Source organism: Pan paniscus, chromosome 2, assembly GCF_029289425.2.
Source record: "Pan paniscus chromosome 2, NHGRI_mPanPan1-v2.0_pri, whole genome shotgun sequence".
In the NCBI taxonomy this organism is placed as follows: Eukaryota; Metazoa; Chordata; class Mammalia; order Primates; family Hominidae; genus Pan; species Pan paniscus.
In genome coordinates, this window is record NC_085926.1 from 157,005,733 (window position 1) to 157,029,358 (window position 23,626).

The window sequence follows — 23,626 nt, forward strand, 5'->3', positions numbered from 1 at the left end:
TACTGTACTCCCTATCCCACCTCGTCCATGTTTTTGTTTTCTTTATTTTTCAGGGAAGTATGCATAAGTATTTGAGCATATTTCCTCCTTTACCACTATACGTTAACTTTCACCATGTTTTAGTATTAATATTAATTAAAATAATATTTTCACTCTAATCATTAAAGACCAATGGAATTTCGTTGGCATATGGCTGAAGTATAAAAAATTATAATTAATGGTGGAATTGTTTGAAGTCATCTTGAATCTAATAAATAATTATTATAATTGACTGGGTGCAGTGGCTCACACCTGTAATCCCAGCACTTTGGGAGGCTGAGGCAGGCAGATCACCTGAAATCAGGAGTTTGAGACCAGCCTGACCAACATGGTGAAACCCCATCTCTACTAAAAATACAAAATTAGCCAGGCATGGTGGCACATGCCTGTAATCCCAGCTACTCCGGAGGCTGAGGCAGGAGAATTGCTTGAACCTGGGAGGCGGAGGTTGCAATGAGCCAAGATCATGCCATTGCACTCCAGCCTGGGCAACAAGAGCGAAACTCTGTCTCAAAAAGAAAAAAAAAATTATCATTATTATTATAAGGCGCAAGTGGCATAGTGGAAAAAGCATGGACTTTAGAGTCAGGAAGACTGACATCCAATCATAGATCTACTTCCTACCTTCATGATCTTGGACAATTTATAAACTTCTCTGAGCTTTGTTCCCTCATTTTTATAATGGAGATGACATCTACCCTGGGAAAGTTTTACTTTGTTTTGTTTTTGAGAATTGTATGTATATGAAATTTCTAACACAAGATCTAGAATGTAATAAGTGGTAGCTATTATTATTTTTTGAAATCTGAATTTTAAAAATTTTAAGTTTATTTTTAATTTTTGTGGGTGCATAGTAGGTGTATATACTTAGGAGGTAATTTGTGTGCTACATATACACTATACTATAGATAGTGCACATATAGTGTGTATGTGTATATATATATATACTATATATAGTGTAGTGTATATGTAGCACACAGTTAATATTGGATTTTTTGGAGTATTGTTTAAAATTTACTTTGATTGGCCGGGCGCGGTGGCTCACGCCTGTAATCCCAGCACTTTGGGAGGCCGAGGCGGGCGGATCACGAGGTCAGGAGATCGAGACCATCCTGGCTAACACGGTGAAACCCCGTCTCTACTAAAAATACAAAAAAATTAGCCGGGCGTGGTAGCGGGCGCCTGTAGTCCCAGCTACTCGGGAGGCTGAGACAGGAGAATGGCGTGAACCCGGGAGGCGGAGCTTGCAGTGAGCCGAGATCGCGCCACTGCACTCCAGCCTGGGCGACAGAGCGAGACTCCGTCTCAAAAAAAAAAAAAAAAAAAAAAAAAATTTACTTTGATTATTGAACATATACCTCCTTACAGAGTCTTGTGAAGATAGGGATCATGTTCCCAACCAATTTAGAAATCTCACTTTCAGAACTACCTCTTCAAAAACAAAAATGTGGTTGGCCTGGGATCCACTCTCTCCAAGACCTTGCTTATCATACGTATTTTCTATTATCTTTGTGGGCCTTCTAGAAAATATAAAAAGAGATGCAGATAATTCCAGGACCATAAACAATTCTTAACAATTGGCTTCAGATGGACTGTTTGGGTTTGGCTAGGCTTATCACTTGATAGAAACATAGGTGCCTAGAGAAACCAAGAAGAGTCTGGGTGCAGTGGTGCATGCATGTAGTCCCAACTACTCAGCAGGCTGAGGTGGGAGAATCTCTTGAGCCCCAGGAATTCAAGGCTGCAATGAGCTACGATTGCACTGCTGCACTCTAGCCTGGTGATATGGTTTGGCTGTGTCCCTACCAGAATCTCAACTTGAATTTTATCTCCCAGAATTCCCATGTGTTGTGGGAGGGACCCAGGGAGAGGTAATTGAATCATGGGGGCCAGTCTTCCCTGTGCTATTCTTGTGATAGTGAATAAGTCTCACAAGATCTGATGGGTTTATTAGAGGTTTCCACTTTTGCTTCTTCCTCATTTTTCTCTTGCTGTTGCCATGTAAGAAGTGCCCTTTGCCTCCCGCCATGATTCTGAGGCCTCCCCAGCCATGTGGAACTGTAAGTCCAATTAAACCTCTTTTTGTTCCCACTTTTGGGTATGTCTTTTTCAGCAGTGTGAAAATGAACTAATACAGTAAATTGGTACCAGTAGAGTGGGGTGTTACTGAAAAGATATACAAAAATGTGGAAGCGACTTTGGAACTGGGTTACAGGCAGAGGTTGGAACAGTTTGGAGGGCTCAGAAGACAAGAAGATGTGGGAAGGTTTGGAATCTCCTAGAGGCTTGTTGAATGGTTTTGACAGAAATGCTGATAATTATATGAACAATAAGGTTCAGGCTGAGGTGGTCTCAGATGGAGATGAGGAACTTGTTGGGACAAAGGTGACTCTTGTTGTGTTTTAGCAAAGAGACTGGTGGCATTTTGCCCCTGCCTTAGAGACTTGTGAAACTTTGAACTTGGGAGAGATGATTTAGGGTATCTGGCGGAAGAAATTTCTAAGCAGCAAAGCATTCAAAAGATGACTTGGGTGCTGTTAAAAACATTCCATTTTAAAAGGGAAATAGAGCATAAAAGTTCAGGAAATTTGCAGCCTGATGATGTAGTAAAGAAAAACCCATGTTTTGAGGAGAAATTTAAGCCAGCTGCAGAAATTTGCATAAGTAGCAAGGAGTCTAATGTTAATCCCCAAGACCAAGGGGAAAATGTCTCCAGGCCATGTCAGAGACCTCATGGCAGGCCCTCCCATCTCGGGCCTGGAGGCCCAGGAGGAAAACGTGGTTTCATAGGCTGGGCCCAGGGTCCCGTCCTGTGTGCAGCCTAGAGACTTGTGTGCCCTGTGTCCAGCTGCTCCAGCCATGGCTGAGAGGGGCCAATGTAGAGCTCAGTCTGTGGTTTCAGAGAGTGGAAGCCCCACGCCTTGGCAGCTTCCATGTGGTGTTGAGCCTGTGGGTGCACAGAAGTCAAGAATTGAGGCTTGGGAACCTCCGTCTAGCTTTCAGAAGATATATGGAAATGCCTGCATACCCAGGCAAAAGTTTGCTGCAAGGGTGGGGCCCTCATGGAGAACCTCTGCTAGGGCAGTGCAGAAGGGAAATATGGGGTCAGAGCCCCCATACAGAGTCCCTACTGGGGCACTGGCTAGTGGAGCTGTGAGAAGGTCCTCCAGACTCCATAATGGTAGATCCACCGACAGCTTGCACCATGCACCTGGAAAAGCCACAGACACTCAATGCCAGCCCATGAAAACAGCCAGGAGGGAGGCCATACCTGCAAAGCCACAAGGGCAGTGCTTCCCAAGACCATGAGAACTCACCTCTTGCATCGGCATGACCTGAATGTGAGACCTGGAGTCAAAGGAGATCATTTTGGAGCTTTAAAATTTGAGTGCCCTGCTGGATTTCAGACTTGCATGGGCCCTGTAACCCCTTTGTTTTGGCCAATTTCTCCCATTTGGAATGGCTTTATTTACCCAATACCTGTACCCCCATTGTATCTAGCTTGCTTTCGTTTTACAGGTTCATAGGCGGAAGGGAGTTGCCTCAGATGAGACTTTGGACTATGAACTTTTGGGTTAATGCTGAAATGAGTTAAGACCTTGGGGGACTGTTGGGAAGGCATGATTGGTTTTGAAATGTGAGGACATGAGATTTGGAGGAATCAGGAGCAGAATGATATGGTTGGATTGTGTCACCACCCAAATCTTAACTTGAATTGTATCTTCCAGAATTCTCATGTGTTGTGGGAGGGACCCAGGGAGAGGTAATTGAGTTATGGGGGCCAGTCTTTCCCGTGCTATTCTCATGATAGTGAATAAGTCTCACGAGATCTGATGAATTTATCAGGGGTTTCTGCTTTTGCTTCTTCCTCATTTTTCTCTTGCTGCCACCATGTAAGAAGCGCCTTTCACCTCCTGCCATGATTCTGAGACCTCCCCAGCCATGTGGAACTGTAAGTCCAATTAAACCTCTTTTTGTTCCCAGTTTCAGGTATGTCTTTGTCAGCAGCAAGAAAACGAACTAATACACCTGGGCAACATAGTGAGACCCCATCTTTAAAAAATTTCAACCAACTAACCAAACAAACAAAACAACCAAGAAGAGGAAAAAACCAGTATGGCTATTCTGACTCAGTTTTGGCTTTAAATTCAGGATTCTTTTTGGGTTCAGAAACATCCATATAAGAAGCAAGGATCCCTTTATTTATTCAGTATATATTGAGACATACATGTTGCTTTTCCTGTCTTTGGGCAATGTACTATTTATCTTGGAAAACAAGACATGTATACATTAATTCAATAATAAAACAAATTCCAGGAGTTACATTAACAACTAAATAAAACAGATTGTGTGTCAAAAAATTGTCCTAACATTGGAGGCCAAATTTTTATTATTGGCTTATAGAATGTTAGAATGAGAAAGAACTTCATGAATAATTTTATTCACTGTTTCTCAACTTGAAGTCAGTTGATACTGCTTTTTCAAGATGTTTCTTATATTTATGTAGTTAACACCTATATATTATTTCACTAATATTTTTCTTCTTTTTAAATAAACCAGATTATACCATGAATGAAAAGAAACCAGTCTTATATGCTATAAATATAAAATCAGATACAATAAAGATAAAACGGTCGTTAAATTCTAGCTAGAGACTTTGCCTTTGGAAGGCCCTAAACTTGAAGTCTGCCCTCTCTTCATTAATAAAGGAGATTTGCTGCTATTAGGGATGTGTAAAAGCTATACCAGCACCAAACTGAGACTTTCTTTTTGACTTTCATAGAAAAGTTAAAAAGAACATTGATAAGAAAATAATTTTCTTACTTTGAAATTCAGTCGTATTTAATAATTTTTGCCAACTTATCTACTACTTCTGCTAATATAGATCTCAAACTTTGGGACACATTAATTTAGTTTAATATCTTTAGTTTTCAAACTAGAAAACCTAGATTCACAGAGATCAATATTGGGCAAGACAGCACTAAAACCTGGGTCTCCTGATCCCAAATCTCTTCCCTGTGCCCTCTCTCCATAATTAAAAACACACAAAAGTAGGATGCTTTTTAGACATAACCTGTCAATTTAGAATACGGCATATCTGAACTCTCTTGTAGCCAGTTATGGATGATGCCCTTGGTAATAGAGTGATCTCTGCTTTCCTGTATTTTGTTTAAGTGGATTTACTATTCCCTTTACGTATCTGCTTGCTCATTTGTATGTCTCATTTGTAGTTAAACATAATATAGGAATTTGAATTTGAATTTTGGAGGTTCTTGAAATTAAGAGACTGAATTAAACTCAACTTCAGCAAATCAATGATAACCATAAGTACCATTCCCCTCCCTCTCTCCCTGACACTGCATGTGATGAAGTGATGAACAGCTGGAGTTTTGCTATTACCCTGGGAACAGTTTATTTTGACCTTGTCACAGTCTACCTGCTTGCTATTCCTAGTACAGTACCTCTTCTCATCAGAGAACTTGAAGCAACTATTATTTTATGCTATTTAAAATTAAAGCCACAGTAAGGTTTAGGACTATACCAAAGCAATACACTAGGGAGAGGGGGATCTAAGATATCATTTTTCTCAGAGACAATTCATCACATTTAAAAAAAGATGTTTTATACTTTACCTCATTGTGAATGAAAAAGAGCCACACAGTAGCCCAACGAGGGCAGATTTAAAAATCACACACATGCTTTTGGGTTTTAGTTCAGTTTTTTTTCCCCTGGAAATAAGAACCATATTATCCTATTTGAATCTTCTTGTTATTTTTTTATTACTCTTGTTTTTGGTTCACTTGTTTTATTGATGTTACAAACTATTCTTTCTAATTGTACAGTTTTATTTCCTTTTGTTGTAAGTGAATTTGTGATTAATGTCAAATAAATAGTGGTCTGAAGGCTTTAAAATGTTTGGCCTTTGTATTCATTTTTCCTTTCCTTTTTTTTTTTTTTTTGAGACCAAGTCTCACTCTGTTGCCCAGGCTGGAGTGCAGTGATGCAGTCTTGGCTCACTGCTACCTCCTCCACCTCCCGGGTTCAAGCGATTCTCCTGCCTTAGCCTCCCAAGTAGCTGGAATTACAGGTGTGCACCACCATGCCTGGCAAATTTTTGTATTTTTAGTAGAGACGGGGTTTCACCATGTTGGCCAGGCTGGTCTCGAACTCCTGACCTCAGTTGATCCAACCGCCTTGGCCTCTCGAAGTGCTGGGATTACAGGCATGAGCCACATCACCTTGTCTGTATTCATTTTCTGTTGCTGCTATAAAGTTACCACAGACTTAGTGTCTTAGAACAATACAAATTTATTATGGTATGTTTCTGGAGGCCATACATCCAACACAGGTCTTACTGGCTGAAATCAAGGTGTCCTTAGGGCTGCATTCCTTTCTAGAGGCTCTAGGGGAGAATCTATTTTCAGCTTCCAGAGGCTGCCCACATTCTGTGGCTGGTGGCCCTTCTCCATCTTCAAAGCCAGCAATGGCTGGTCGAGTCTTCCTTACATCACAGCACTGTGACACAAATTCTTCCTCCCTCTTCCACTTTTAGGAGCCCTTGTAATTACATTGGGTTCACCTGGATTTTCCAGAAAAACTCCTTATCTTGAAGTCAGTCAATTAGCACACTTAATTCCATCTACAACCTTATTTCTCCTTTGCCATTTAATGCAAGATATTCAGTTTCCAGAGATTAGGATGTGGACATCTTTGGTGGGGGGGGGGCGGTCATTATTGTGCCTACTTCATTCTTTTCTTCAAAGCCAACTCTTTAGTAGGTGGAGTTTATGAGGTCTGGTTGTGATGTGCTTTTCAAATCACTGGTCTTTCCTGCTCTCCTCCAGTCTATTCTTTCTACCCAATCCCTGTATTTCCTTCTATGCAAAGCTTTTCAGCATGTAATTATGGACATAAGTCAACCTCAACACTTCCAACAGAGGCCTGAGAGCTTCAGTTATCGAGATAAGATTATATTCTACCTTGGTCTGACCTAATTTTAATTTGGGGTGGCCTAATCTAAAATGATTCACAGATTATGAATCATTCATTGCACTGACAGATATTACAAGTTGTCACCTACTATGTGCAAAAGTGCTTTTCAAAGAAGTTAAAATGTATATTTTATATGGTTTCTGTTCCCAGTGTTAGGAAAGCAAGATGAGGAAATTAAAGCAACATAAGAATAATGTATTAATACAGATTGACAAGACAAGAAATGTCACAGGCAGCACATGATCAATGATTAATCGGCAAATCAGTGCAACAGGACATAAGAGTAATGAGTTCTGAGAAAAAACTCTTTGTGTTGTGTATAGCCCTTGCCCCTATATTATCCATTACTACTTAGCTAACTCCATCAAGCATGGCTCCAAATGTATGGCAATTCTCCATATCATCCTTAACCTGTCCTTGTAGAAGGAAAAATCTGATACCAGATGTAAATAGGGCTTAGAAGCTTATGGCCAGATTTGGAGAAATTATGACTATTCTCAGATATCAGTGTTAATAGGGCCATTTGCAGGAGGTGGTCAGCATAAAGTACTCACAGTGAGTCAGCAAATAGTTATTAACATGAAATGATACTGACTCAGCTTTTATTATTTTTTCCAAGTTGATAGACACTTTCCTAACATTTTGCTATATATTATTCAAATATTTTCATGACTTTTATTTGTTTTGGGAGGGGGTTTCAAGTTGTTATCTGCATTACTCAATTTAAAATCAATAGTGGATTTAATTGATATAATGTTTTCTAATCATTAATGAGTATTAAAACCCAGACTAATAGCATTTTAAGTAACATTTTCTGTCGAAGTATCTGAACCATTTTCTTTCACTCAAAACTTTGATTTAATTATGATACTGGTATTATTGTACATGTTCACATGGGATGGGCTCATTTGACTATAATTATATAACTTTAGTCCCATCCTAAGAAATTTGCAACTATAGAAGGCTATTTTTAAAAAGGCTTTTTTTTGGCTTGTTAGTTTAAGATGAAAGGGCAGAATTTTTGAACCATATACTTTGTTCATTAGAGACTATTTACATCCCGACCTATTCTCTAGTAATCATGTTCTTCTTAGATGTGTATTGCTTTTGAAAGTTTTAATTAAACTGTTTTTGATATCTAAAAAGACTTTCCACAGAGTAATCCAATTCCATTGTCTGACTCTAATTTCTTGCCTCCCTAACACTGATATTTTCTTTCCATTATTTATAATTTAATTTTGTAACAACTATGATGCCTCAATTTTATTTTTGCATATGTAATCTCCATATGAGTCTCAACAATCTTGCTAATGTAAAAAGCTGAGATGAGGAAATTCAGAGAGCAACTGGTTATTGAGTTACAGCTAGATCTTGTGAACCTATGGAGGCAGGTGAAGTAGGGGCTGTGATATGATTTTCTGTCTATGCACGCTTCCCCTCTCATCACACTGTCTCCTGTTTGAGTCTGCATCAATGCCTTCACTTCATCATATCTCTTTCACCATTACTCCCGTTTTGGTAACATTAAACTTCTTGACCAATGGAATTGTTTTGGCTGGCAGCAGATAATTAGGGATTCTCTATTTCTGGTCTTATTTTGTCACTGTTACTAGTGGCCAGTTATCATTAACATAGAGGCCACTTTATAGGCAGTTTTGTTGTGATGCATATGTATATTGCAAAGCAAGAAAACACAGGGCTAGCAGGAAGAGGGCTGGCCTGGTAGAGACTGGCTAGCTGCTTACCAAATTCCTTTTTCTCATCTTTCGGCTGGACTGCATTTCCCAGGCTCCATTGTGGCAGGGGGTGGCCACGTGACTAAATTATGGACAATGAGTGTGAGCAGAAGTGATGTGCCCCACAGTCCACCAGTCTGGCCCTATTACAAACCTCCTATATGTGATCCTCCATAATCTCTCCCTATCAGACACAAGAGACTGACAATGTGAGCCTGGGAGACACATGTTGAAGATGGCAGACATAATATGGAAGGAGCCTGGGTCCTTGAATCAGTGCTTGGAGGAGAGTCCTGTGGTGTCCTGGGGCACTGGTATAATAATTTACCTCAACAAGACATGTACTTCTTTTAAGTTTGAATCATTGTTAATTCTGTTACAGCAGCTAAGTTTAACGTAATTGATACACTTGGGTCTGCCAAAGATATTTCTGCAGGCCTCAATTTCTTCTTTCATAAAATGAAGGAATTTGCCACATGGGCCTTCTTGCTGTTCCCCAAACACACTAGACAGTCAGGACTTCCGCACTTGCTGCTTCCTCTGCCTGAAAAATCCTTTTTCAGAAACTCACATGGACTGCACCCTCAACCCTCAGTCCTCAACCTGAATGTGACCTTATCAGTGAGACCTCCTGTGGCCACCCATAGGTATAATAACATTTCTCCCTTCCTCATCATTCCCTCTTCCTCTTAGCTTGCTCCAGTTTTTAAAAAATATATATAACACAATTGCTAAACAACTTACCTATGTATGTATTTGGCACTTGGTTAAATATTTGTTGAACAATTGCATGAGTGAAGTGCTCTCTAAGGTGACAAGCAGCTGTAAAGGATTATGTTTACTAATTTCAAGATGTTGTAATCTAAGGAGAAATATAAAACAGATTACAAAAGACAAATCTTAAATACACAAATGACATATGAACTTTGTTAACATATTTCTAAATATATAAGGAAAAGAGAGATTCTAATAATTACTGGTCACAAGTGTTATACATTAAATTTTTCAAAATATCATTTCATTTGATGACTCTACAAAGTCAGTATTATTGTACCCATTTTATAGATAAGGAAAGAGGTTTACAGGGCTGGAATGGAAGCTTCATGAGAGCAGGATCACATCTATCTTTTTTACTATTGTATCACTGGCATCTAGCAAAGTTCTGACAAGGTAGCAAGAAATAAAGAATATTAAGAATAAAAAGTAAAGAGTGGGTTAAATAGCTTGTCCATGGTGGGACAGTTGGCATTAGAACATACATTTGCCTGAATCTAAAGTCTGTGCTTTTTTTTTACTATCTGAGAATGGCAAATATGCAGCGGTGTGATCCCCTTTCTGATTCTGGGCTGTTGCTTTTTTCTGTTCTTCCTGGTGAAAGGCTGTCCCGTTAATGTCCTTATATCTGGGATGTTTCGATTCTTCAGGCATCAGTCCAACCATGACCTCAGTGGAATGGCTTTCTCTGACCCCTTGGTTGTAAGATTGGAAGTAGCTTTCTCCAGTTACTCTCTGTGCATCACCTGTTTATTGTCTACGTCACCTTCACAACACCTACTACTGTATAAAATTATCTTGTTTGCTTTTCAGTTGTCCCTCTACCTACTATAATGTAAGCTTTGCAAAGACAGTGACTTTTTCTGCCTCTACTCTGTGCATACTGTGTGACACATTGTTAATCAATAGGTGTGTGTTGAATAAATCAGTGAATCACTGAATAATTTGATCAATGTTGGCATTCACTCTTCCTGTGCTCGTGACAGGCATTACTAATCAATCATGACACTCTCTACTACTACATCCAAACTCATACTCAGAAAAATTTGTAAAATAGCTCTCTAGACACTTGGAACTTGAAGTGTGGCCCGCTGATCAATAACATCAGCGTCACCTGAGAGCTTATTGGAAATGCTTGTTCTCAGGCCCACCCAGCTCTACTGTATCAGAATATGCATTTTAACAGGATCCCAGATGATTCCTGTGCACATCAAAAGTGTGTGCAACATGACTCACTCTAGGAATACATAATACTAGTCAGTGGGTTTGGCAAATAAGAGGAACCCCCTTTATCATCTCTGTGTTCTCCTCCATTTCACTTGTACAAAGATAGAACCCCAACCTTAGCATTATTGTGTGTTATCTGGAGTGATTAGTTCTTAGTGGGGTTAATGTAGAAATACTTTATAGAGAAGATGAGCATCAAGTGTTTAAAAAAATTGGTTTCCCCAGTTTGAGAGCTGCTAACTATGGAAATAGATGAACATTTTTGTGTAAAATTGAAAGAATCCCTGGTGCAAAGAATGGATGTAGGAGGAAGAGAAAGAAAAGTAGGTGCAGAGGAAATGCTAGGTTAGTGCAAAAGTTATTGCCATTACTTTTTATGGCAAAGACCACGAGGTTGGTGCAAAAGTAATCGTGGTCTTTGCCATTAAAAGTAACGGCAATTACTTTTGCACCAATCTAATAGGATTAGGATCAAGGGCACATAGGCAAAGAGCAAGGCTAGATAAGGTCTAGATGGAGAATGATATTAGCAGTTAAAAGCAAAAAACAAAAAAAACTTACTTCTCAAATTAAACGGGCAAACAAATTTGATATGAAGAAAGTTAGGTACTCTTAGTGAAAATAGTTTTACTACATGGTAAAGACACAGATTATAATCTGAGGATGGCAAAAATCAAGGCTTTAACAAAAAAGTTAATGGATAAATAGAACCATGGATATAGATTGTTTGCTCATCAAGTTTTACCATTAAGGGAATCACAGCGGGGAAAGAGTTCCCCTGGAAGGGTGTTGGATTCAATAAGTACCGCCTTAGACCCAGGCATCCAGGGTCCCTGCCCTGCCCTGACTCTGTATCTTAGAGGGCCTGGCTTGTGGCTTTCTCTGGTCAGTGGCTTTCCTTATGGTATGAAGGATTCAAGGAATCAAGAGGACATGCCCACTTGGAGTCTTTGGCCCCCTTTTTAGTGCGTGGTCCCCTAACTCAGACTCCAGAAGTCCCTGTGTAAGTGACTCTCAGGTTGTTTCCAAGGTCTGTGAAGACCTCTCTCCTATGGCCTGGGTCTAAAATCCTGAGGGTGTGAGTACATAACTAGTGTCCACATATCCAGGCCCACAGGGTGTGCAATGAGGGTGTTTGTGGGCATTGGATAGTGGTGTGAAGAGTAATAGACTTGTCTTCTGGATTGTCCACACACACGCCTGTGAGGCTCCAGCTATTGCAGGATGGAGATGGGGACATGAATAGAAGGACACTAGGCCAAGGGGGAGTGGTGGGAGGCTCCATCATTGCCCTAGGGCTAATATTGGACCCAGTGATGTTCTCAGTCCATTCTGTACTCCATGAATATTTTTCCCCTTAGGGGGAAGATATTTTCATAACTTATGAATTGAATTAATTTTGCTTGGATCTTCAGTTAAAGAAGTTGAATGATACAGAGCTGAATGCAGTATATTTACTGATTCTTCAAACATTCAGAAGGCACCACTATGGTATTAATAAATATTTGCACTCTCACTGCAGATGTGGGACAAATCAGAGTGCTATAGGGGAAGATATGAATTTGACTCAGTCCTTATTTCTAATTCACTTCCATTTTTAGAGAATGTCTTTTATCATGAGAGCCATTCATAATACACTAAAATTAACCACCATGTGATTGTAGCATTTACAGTAACATCATGCTTGCGCCTGGCATCTGTGTTTGTCTCCTTGTTAATTCCTCCACCTTTCCATTTATTTTTCGTGTTCACAAAGGTTAATTGACATCGACTACTGTTTATATGAGGAATTCCTTGGTGAGTCTTAGTGGTGGCCACTTTGTAAGGCTTCAGTTCAGTTGAGCAGGAACTTTGATAGTCAATCTGCAAGGCTTTCTGTAAGCCTAGCACTTAATTGAAGTGTACTACCCCTGACTGGGCTGCATTGTCAGGCATGGGGGATGTTTGATGTTTTTGCTTTCTTTTTCATATGGCTTAATCCTCCATACACAGAGTCCCTCTTAGGGTTCTTATGGGCACTTTCCTTTTTGCTAGGACATTATGCTGATAAAACAGTAGTGATTTATTGGTGATGCTCTGATGCCTTGGGCTGAGGTTGGGCAGTATGGATACAATACATCTGTGTACTGCTTTTCACTTGGTATGCAAATTGGCATACATAATGTGGTTTTTACAGAACAACACTGTAAAGCAGGCAGAGCACTACTTCCTCCTACACTGGTCCCTCTGTAGCGATGGGAGACTTAAGGCTCTGGTCACAGTGGTAGGTGATGGAACAACAACCGAGATCCTTCTGACCAGTGCTTATCCCCTACACCAGTGGCACATGGATCCATTTCCGTTGTCATGAGGGTCAATTGCGCCTGCTGTGGAAGCCCCCAGTGCGCTGTACAATTTGCGAATCAGTGACCCACAAAGATGTTACTTTTTGATTCTGAGTTGGTAATTGGCCCCTAGTTACTCACTTCCCATGCCTTAGGTTTCTGTGGGTGGTGTTTGCGCATTACTCTCCTTTATGTCCACTGGCTTGCCTTTCGAGGCTTAAAAGTATTGTCACCTGTTGTTGTCACTTAAAGACAAAAATATATTTGTCTTATAGCAAAAGGTATAGCCATATATATAGAATGATACATATGTGTGCGTATGTACTATATTTTCTTGTGATTTTTGTATTTATTATCACCAGCTAAAATTGATATAAAAAGATAGGCTAGTAACAGTTTAGCCTACTTGTTCATGGTTTGCTGGGGGGAAGGGGAATCAGATCAATTTTCCCTTAGATGAATAAGTGTTTAGGGTGGAGATGTCTGTCTAGCATGGTGCTATCATGCTCTCATAAAATCACCTTTTTATCCTTTGTCCTTTGGATCCAGAGAAATAACATCCATAGTGTCAGGGAAATAGGATTCACTATCCCCATCTAGCTTCCTCTTCCAAGTCCATGGCCAGTACCTTGGCTGAGGCTTCTCAGCAGATCCATGGTGGTCTGCCCCTCAGCCATCTGTGCCTGGGAAACATCTGTAATTGGTGGCCCCAAGGCAGTGCCAAAGCCTCTGGGGATGGGTGGACACCAGAAACATCCAAGTTTCCAACCCTTCTGCCTGACATGGCCTGCCAGCTTCTAACAGAATTCCCTCTAATGCCTCTGCTCACAGTATCAAGGGACTCCCAGATGAGCCTGAAATGGACATGAGCATACCTCTGCCCATGCTGACATGAGTGTAGGCTTTTCAGGTTAATGGAAGAAACTGGGTGGCTTTGGAGTTCACTTTGTACAGCCCCTGACTGGTTTGATGAACAGGGATTATCAACAATTTGCCAAGCAGCAAGCATGAGTTTACAAAAAACAAAACCCATCGTGGAACAATCTTGCCAAACTGCCAGCTATGATATTCTGGGTTTCATTTAATTTTAAATCCATTTACCCCCAGGTGCAAGTGGCATGGAATTACAGTATGCCCTGTGGTCCCTCCCTGGATTTAGGTGTGTGATAGACATCTGCTGATCAGCACTTGTAGAAGCTGAATTCTTATCTAATGCTGTTTGCTGAGAGTCTTGTAGCCAAAGCCTTTTAAATCAAAGGGAATCATCAGAGAGAACAAAAAGTAATCCCCTACCCTTAAGAGGAAGGCCCTTATGCTGTTCCATTAACTGTCTGCCTTAAACATCTGAATGGTTTAAATAACTAGAGTGCACTTGTCTCCCTGTCTCTGTCATCATTAGGCAGGATAAGTTTAAACACACAAGTACACATACACACACATGCATACACGCTTCTGTGGGGATATAGCCCATGTCACTATTTGTCATTCATCACAGTATATGAGATCTCTGTTATGAAATGTTCTGTCTCCAAAAACAGATATTGCTTCTCTTTTAGAAAAATATCCTTGGCTGGATCCCTGGAACTTTAATTAAAATCCTTGTTGCTCTTTAAAAAATGTTATTGCATTTCAGACAGCTTGGATGTAAAACAGTGAAGCCAGGAACCAGAACGTTTTGCCGGTGGGATAAGGGACTGTGAACAGATCAAAGGGTTGCCTGGCCTAGCCTGAGAGGTCTCAGGAGACAGCTCCTGGGAGAGACCTGCCACTTAATAAGGGACAGACCATCAGCCCCCCAGGTTTAAAGGTAATTGTCTGAAGCAGTCACAAATTTTCTTCCATTTGTGCCCTTGACGTTGTCTGGGTTGTTTTCAATAAAAAGCTAAGAAGATTATTATTAACTAATTAGTTAATTCATTTATGATTTTTGGTCATTTATGGCACTACTTAACATTGATCTCTTCAATAGACTGTGAACCACATGAGAACAGGAGCTACACCTGTTTGTTCACTGCCATGTCTCTGGCACATACCTCAGAATGTGGTAGTGAAAGTAGGTAGGCAATAAACATTTTTGGAATGGATGTAGAGGCCCATGATGTTCTGGATATGAAGGATGGGATATGAAGGTGGCTAAGACATAGTCCTTGTCCTCATGGAGCTTTCAGGCTATTGGGAATATCAAAGGTAATTAGAAATTTTGGTTATTAGGAGTTACTATTTCTTTAGTGACTTATGATGTGCCAAGTACTTTTCAGACTTTTAACTCTCAAAGGAACTTCATAAGATAGGGTGTTTTTTTTTTTTCCTTTATAGAGCATGAAACAGTATGAGAGAATTTAAATGGTTTACCCAAAGACACATGGCTACTAAGTAGAGAATGCTGTCTTTCAACTTGGACCTATCTGTCTCCAATAATCTTGATGGTGCTACCACCTTTGAACATTTATCTCTTGGTGTTTCAATGTCAGGATTTTCTGCTTGTTCTTAATGGAGAACTAGAGGAGATTGAAAAACACATTTTTTTTTTTAAGTAAAGTTACTAAATGGTTTGCATTACATTTATTTGGTCAGATGAGCTTTGTCTTCATAAAATGGGAATGGGAATATCTATCCTATGCTTGTCCCACCATTGTAGTTTGGAAGTAGACAGCTCGTTTGATTTCATAGGCTCATGGCTGGAAATAATTTGCCTCATGATGTGTTATGCCTTGAGTCTCACCTGTATTTGATTTAGATGAGTCTCTGGACTTTAGATAAGACTGATGCTGAAATGAGTTAAGACTTTGGGGCATTTGGGATGGGATGAACGTATTTTTCACTGTGAGAAGAACATAAATTTGGGGGGCTAGGGGTGAAATACTATGGTTTGAATGTGTCCCCCAAAAAGCATGTGTTGGAAACCTAATCCCCAATGCAACAGTGTTGGAAGGTGGGGCCTAACACGAGATGATTAGACCATGAAGGCTCTGCCCTCATGAATGGATTAATGCTGTTATCACCAGAGTGCGGTCATAAAAGAGTGAGTTCAGTTCTCTCTCTCTCACTGTCTCTTGCCCTTCATCCTTCCACCATGTTATGATCAGGAAGAAGGCCCTCACCAGGTGTTAGCCCCTTGATCTTAGACTTCTGAGCCTTTGGACCATGAGCTCATAAATATCTGTTCATTATAAATTATCCAGTCTCAGGTGTTTTGTTATACCAGCATAAAACAGACTAAGACAGTATCTGTGAAGGTTAGACTCTTCCTGAGTGAGTGAAGGTAGTGCTGAGTGCAGGGTAGTCAGGTGGAGTGGGGAAAGCAGAGTGAACCCTCTGCTCTGAGCTATTCTGAGCTTTTCTTATTTTTACTGTGGATGAGCTTGCAGGATGTAGGTCAGCCGGTGTTGACAGTTTGGGCAGGGGGCAGGCAGACCAGCTGTGGAGGATGCTGTGGCCATATTCTTCTCTTATGTTTCTGAGGAGAGACATGGGACACTCTGCCACCACCAGAGATTTAGGAATAGAGCTGGTGGTGGGGGGTGCTGTTCTTGTGGGCACTGAACCCCCTCCTCAGGTTCTTACACTCATTTGAAGAGGATCTGTTGTAGTGGAGCCGGGCAGTAACCAGGCTTCTGGCAGCATGTGACCCCTTACTTGAAGATGCCAGGATCTACTACTCACTAGGAGGTCCTTTGGGTCTGAAGCTGAGGCAGATGCTGAAGCAAAGGATGAAGGGAATTGGCAGATAATGTGCTTTCTCATGCAAATTCCTCAGTGGTCCTCCCATGAAGAAGAGTAGAAGAATGCTGGGACTCTCGCTCCTCAGGCAGAAGGGACCAGATTTGACTTGCTGCCTGGGTGCCTTTAAGTTAGAAATCTGAGTTCTTGTCTCAGGTGTGCTCTTGCATAGGGCTGGGATGCCACAGAACTGGCTTCCTCTTATGTTTTGGCAGAGGATATATAGACTCAAAGCCTGCCCGGCCCTCTCATTCTACAGATTAAAATCAAACCAAAACAAAACAGAGGCCCAGAGAGGTTATACAAATGAATCAAAAGATTTGGGGTTTCTTTTGCCTTCAGCTTTGGCTTCCAAATCCATTTTCAGCCTTGTGCCCTCAGGCTCTGGGTGAACCAAGGAAATCCAGACCTTCCTGTGGTAGAGGGATCCACAAGAGCAGAAGTGCAGGTCAGCTTGAGCAGCTGTGTTGCTTGAGTCTGGAGGCAGTGGCGGATGGGATGCCTTCCTCCTTGAAAGACTCCGAGGCTCTGTAACAGCAGTTTTGAATTGCAGCTGCTGTTATGGGTGAGAGGGAGGACTTCATCAGAATCGCCTGGAGAGAATTTCAAAACACATGTCCGAACTCTGCTTGCCTCATGCTACCTAGTGTAATCCACAGTGCAAGAGATGGCAGTGAGCATGAATTTTGTAAGTAATTCTGTTGTGTCCATCCCCTGCTGAGTCCCTTGTGGTACTATTTGACAATGGTAAGCCCCTTGAGGGAGTTCTCATCTTAAGGGTCATTTTGTTCTACACAGCATCTGATGTGTAATTCAGTGGATATTTGTTGAACAAATGGATGAAGCAAATGGCAGTGGAGAGCTAAGAACAGAATCTAGGCAAACAGACCTGAGCAGTGGAATGTGAGGGGGACTGGCGGTGCCTCGGTCAATACGTATCAATCGAGTGTGCTTAAAGGTGAGTCTGGCCTTCTGCAGCAGTCTGACCATTGACTCTTTATCAATAAACATAAATACTGTTCTGCCCTTGACCTCAAGAGTTAAAATAATAAATAGCTTAATTGGTCATCATTAATTCCACTTCAAATTTACTATAGGCATGTGTGGCCTTGAACAGAATGACTCCCATGCTCAGCCCAGGCATTTTATCCCCGAACCTCCCAAAGGAGTGTCCTTGGTAAAACAAATAAAATCAGCCTCCCACCTCCTCCCACCCATCAATAGCACGTTTGCTATTGAGTCCAGGCAAATGGCCATTTGCAAGGTTGGATGAGTAGTTAAGCCACACAGGCACAATGTAATATGACAACATTCTTCATGGTAATATTGTCCTCCTCCTCATTACATTTAAATATAGATTGCCACTGTGCAATGCCTTCGACCTCGCTCTCTATTTGTGAGGTTTAGGAGTTCTTCAGACAAGGTGATGTCCACGTGCACTCCTCAGAAATTATTAGCCTATTTGTAAACCTAAACAAAATAACAGCTATTGTCTCTAAGAACTTAATTTGCCAAATCTCTTTTCTTCCTATCCTTAATTATGTATAAATTTATAGACTTAAGCCACCTGCCTGCTCAATGCTTGTATATAATCGTACCTCTTAGCTACCACTTAATGTTTCAGGGCTCTTCCTTTATATTCTCTTTGCTTCAAACTGTACATTTAAATATCAGTACTCAGCTCAGCTTCTGAGTATTAAACATTTTTTTTTCTCCACTTCCTTGAAAAGCTGTGAACAAGCCTTTTAGCATTTTATCTGGACCAAACAGTAGTGGTTTTACATGAGAAACGAGAACTCTGCAAGTAAATCTATGTGTTTATATGTCTAAAGTGCATTATAAAAAGAAGCAATAAATCTAGTTTTCTACATAAAAGGAATTAGATTTTCCAGTTTACCTCTGCACTGGGATTAATAAAATGCGCAACAAATAGCTGATGGAATGATCCATTTGAAGTTTGTAAAGGTATCTAGGGAAGCTGGCTGGAGTAGCCTTTTATTTTTTCAAAAGCAGGATGCCTCTTAATTTTTTGATTCAGTCTTGTTTCTCAATGACTGTTTTAAAATGAGCTGAGAGGCTGTTACCTGCCTGTTTCTGCATGGCTGAGCAAATTCACCCGTAAATCCAAGTTTCTCTTCGTTTCCATCACTATACATCTCCAAATTACAGAGAATTCATTCCTGAGCTGGAGAGGTGCCAGAAGTTTCTCATCTAGCTGTCTGTGGGCTGCCTTTTTCTTTCCCCTCTTTGAGGCTTTCTGATGCCTAGAGTGAGCTCAACTCAAAGGTTTCCAGCCTCACACTCGCCTCACATTCCCCCACAGTCACATTGAGCTCTGTGATTCTGAGGAATACAGTGTGCCAGCATCCGATCCAGTCTCCTTTCACCTGCAGGTGTTCCAGAAACTTCAAAATGCGTCTGGTAATGTATTTGCTTTTCTAAACGTGCCACTTTGATGTGCATTATATGCAGCTGCTTATTATTTTTTAAAAATCTGTCTTCTGAATTAACATGTATGCAAAAAATGTCAAAAAGAGCTTATAGAACAGTGTGGGCTTAATTATTGGTCTAGGTGTGTGTGCATGTGTCCTTGTTAATGTAGGCATGTGTGCATAAATATGTATTATTTATGTATACATGTGTCTGTGCGGACAGATTTCACTAAAGGAATCTCATCGAAAGCAACACTTCTTATGAACATCCAGATTTTCTAGTCAGATCTGTAAATATCTTACACAACAACAGCAAGTAGAGGAAAAATACATTTTTCACACCCATGCAAATGGTATGTTTTAAACACTTATTTAAAAAGCCCTCCTTTCTTGTGTGTGTGTGTGTGTGTGTGTGTGTGCGTGTGTATGGGGAGGAGGTGTTGATTTTTGAAAATTGGGAGAGAAGAGTTACATTGCTGCTGCACGAGAATTTCTACCCCATGTTACCTGCCTTCTTAAAACTCAGTAAGCACTGAGGGGAAGAGATGTGGTTCTGCTTTGGAGAACCTCAGGGGGACGTTGATCCGCAGTGTTCAGCAGGAATTTTAGGTATTCTAAATACTAGTGCTTGAATAATAAGTAGATGGGGTAGATTTGCTATAGCCAAATCCTTCTATGTTTTCTGGCTTGTAGGAATCACATTCACACTGTACATTTAGGATCTACATGTGTTTATTGAACTCTAGTAAAGCAGCGTGAGAGTGCAGGCTCATAAATCACATTATTTATTTGCTAGTGTTGGGTGCTAGATTCTAAAATTAAGAGATTACTTAGCAATTAATAATATATTCGCATCCCTTGTCTCATTGGGTGAGATTTACATCCTTGGGACTTGCTCTTCTAGTTATAAAGATGAATTATTTAAGGTTCATACTTAATTGCTATTTCAAATTCTTAAGCTAGAAAGATACTTGCAACACTATATTTAAAAGACTTATTTTGAAAAATGTGTATGTATATTTCTAACTGGTGGTGAGCTAATTATGACTACAATGTGCTATATGCTTAAAAATAACAGATCTTGAGTATTGCTTACTTTTGTAATAGAAACTTGTTTTCTCGTCTTCAGATTATAATAATTCTTTCACTTTGCATTATGCTCTTTTTGAGATGAATATTAACTAATTTTTGTAAAGAAGAGAAAATGAGGTAGCAAGTCAAATAGCATTCACAAAGTAGGTTTTCTTTGAACTAGTAGTTTTCTAAGAAATTAAAATAGTTTTTCACAAGTAGGTTTTTTAAATGTACGTTGGGTAGTGATACTTGAAAATGGAAGCATCTTAAATATTAGCTTGTTAAGTGGAGCAGATTAGGATAGTATTAATGCCATCTTGTAGTTTCTTAATATATTTAAGATGATGTAGTAAATAGGTTAATTATTTTATATTGGCTATTATTTTTGCTTCATGATAATGATTATAAAAGCAACATTTGCATTGGATTTACTTCGCATTGTGGACAATTGTAAACTTTAGTAAAATAGTTGACTGAGTTGTAACAATAAAAATGAATATTATTAAGGTCAGTGTGAAAGCTACTTTTACTTTTTTAGCATCCAAGATCTAATATTTTATCACATGTAGAGCTGTGTACTTATAGAGGATTATGTATATTTTTAAAAATTTACATAACTCTAAATGCTGATTTTATCAACCATGTTCAATTTATAATTAAAGTATAATAGTACAGTAAAAATGCATTTCAGTATGTAGAAATGGCCCCTTAAAACAGCATATTATATTAGGAGCCATTAAAAATCTGTGTAGGCTATTAATGTTATACTCATATATTGTTCTGTGTGTAACTGATTTCTATTTTAGGTCCTATTCATTTCCAATGTTGCAAATGAACCTAAGATTGTGTCTTATTCAATGTAGGAATCTTGCCTTGAATGTAAATATCTTAATGAAGGTTTTAAATTGAATGAATAGGATGGCTGAAGATTTACTAGCACCTTTTTTCACGTGTATTGCAATATGCATAAATACATATATAGAAATATTAATCTACGTAAAAATATTCCTTGCCTTCAATCACATTACAAAATACCCTCACTTTACTTTTGAAGTCAATTATTTTGTTTGAGGTTTCATAGGTGTAAAAAGAGGTTTTGTTTTTCAGAGCTTACGTAGTACTGTGTGGTAAGAGAAAAACATTCAGTGCCATTTTGTAGTGAATATCATATGTACTAAAAAGTGAGAGGAAAGAATGCTGCATTTGCCATCTGTCTCTAAGTATGACCTCCTACTGGCTTTAGACATATTGTAGACCAGGCCTTTATTTTATGAAACAAATTTGTATTACCCCAAAATACCTAAAATGATTGTAAAACACTTACTTCCCCCCATACAATAGTTTCCCTATTATGTGACCGGGACTGTCTTAACAAACATTTTATTTTTAAGGCTCACATATAGAATGAAGACATAAAAAATATAATTTGTAGGCTGACCATGCATCCATAGCTGAAAATATTCATCCTTTAAGTAAGCATTTATTAAGCATCACATTGCCAAGCTGGCTTCTAGCTTTGGGACAAAAGGAGGTGTCAAGGAGGGAAGCTCCTGTTTAAAGATACCATTCCTGCTATTTCATTATTAACCATTATTTATGGAGGCAAGACACCTTCAATATGGTTTGAGAATTGCATTGGATTTTTTGTTTTTTGTACTACTTAGTTTCAAAAGGACAAAATCCTTGGGAGCATTTGCCAATAGAGAAGAACAATCACAGTTAGGGTGGGGAGGGCATGCTGGTCAAGAAAGACTCTCTGGAGAAGATGAGTTCTCAACCAAGCGGGGGAGGAGGTTATTAGCAAAAATTGATAAAAAGGAGAGTAATAGGAGAATTTGGGGTGGATGGAAAAGAAAGGAGAAGTAAATCACGGGAGGAGACAAGAAGGTGATGACATTGTATGGAGAGAGGAGCCGTACTGGAAGTAAGAGGAAATCAAATTTTAAAAAAATTACAGAGTTGGGCTTTAAATTTTTCAAAATTAATATTCACTAACCTTATTAGAGTCTGTGGAAAATTATTTGATTAAGTAAACATTTCTCCTATTTTGTTATGCCAAACAACCTCTGTAAATGCATTTTAAAATCTACATAATAATTTTAATTCATATTTATTGAGTATTTACTATGGGCCAGCTATGGGCCAGGCACTGCACTAAATACTTTAAATGCACTATCTTATATAGTCCTCATTGACTATTAATATCCACATTCTACTGGTGAAGAAACTGAGGTACCGAGCAGTTTAATTAACTTGTCTGAGTTTGTATAAGGTCAGAAATGGAGGAGTGGGATTTGAACCCAGATTCTAGAGCCCAGCCTTCTAGCCACTACACAAAAAAATCACAGTTAGCTTATTTCATCTCTAGTTCCAGGTCCAGATTGGTATGGCTAGTTGTTCACTGGGTGTGTCATTTAGGTTCTCTGGGAAGAGATTCTGAGACAGAATTAGTAGTGCAAGTGGTTTATTTGAGAGTAAAGACAAATAGGGAAGGAAGCAAAATTGGGCAGGGAGAGCCTTCTGACCACACAATGCAGATCTGACAAAATCTCACCCAACCCAATGGCAACCTCTGGAGGGAAGATTGCCCATTAAAGGAGTCTCACAGTGGGCAGAAATGACCAGGCCTAGTACCCCTGCTATGCTCAATCAGTGGCTGGGGGCTCCCTGAAAGAGCATGGCTGTGGCTTAAAAGTTGAGGAAGATCCTGAAAGTCCTGTAGCTGGATGTTGTCAGCTAACTGCACTTCTTGCAGCTGAATAGCAAGTTCTTTCTTGAAGGAAGATCTGAGCAGTGTACCTCCCTGGCAGCCAAGGTGATATCTCTACAAAATGTATCATAGGAACTTAGCGGTAAGGCGAGCTAGGTGCCTAGGGTGAAGAATTTAAGGAAGTACCTATGCTTTGGGTCATTCAAGTGCTGAGTGGGCACCTCAGAGTAAGTGTCTCCTTAAGTTTTGCACTCTCAGGCATCTTGCCTGTCTCACCCTAGTCCCCAGAACCTCACATTCAACACACTTAGAATTGATCTCATCATAGTCCCTCCAAATGTACTCTTTCAGTCTTATCTCTCAGGAAGATCCAAGAAGTGCTCAGTGCATCCTCCCACTATTCTCTTTGCTCCTATCCAATTCAGTCTCTCCACTGCCACAGCATCATCTATGTTAAATACCACTCTGATTTATAATTCCAATGCATAATACTCTTCATTGGTTCCCTGTAGCCTAAAGAATGAATTCCAAGGTTCTTTCTGTGGCATGTAAAGACCCTGTATGATCTGACTGCATGGACAATCTGGACTGAGGGCT

At 39.9% G+C, this 23,626-nt stretch overlaps 1 protein-coding gene across 2 annotated transcripts in view; it reads left to right on the forward strand.

The window, feature by feature from the left end:
• The first annotated feature begins 18,868 nt into the window (after nt 1–18,868).
• IQCJ (IQ motif containing J) overlaps nt 18,869–23,626 on the forward strand; it is a 196,374-nt gene continuing 191,616 nt past the window's right edge. The window contains exon 1 of one of the 2 annotated variants that reach the window (XM_008956071.4): nt 18,869–19,234. In XM_008956071.4, the coding sequence (XP_008954319.1) occupies nt 19,226–19,234 (9 nt within the window). In that variant the 5' untranslated portion in view covers nt 18,869–19,225. The remainder of the gene's footprint in view (nt 19,235–23,626) is intronic. The other variant, XM_008956070.4, reaches the window with a different exon arrangement.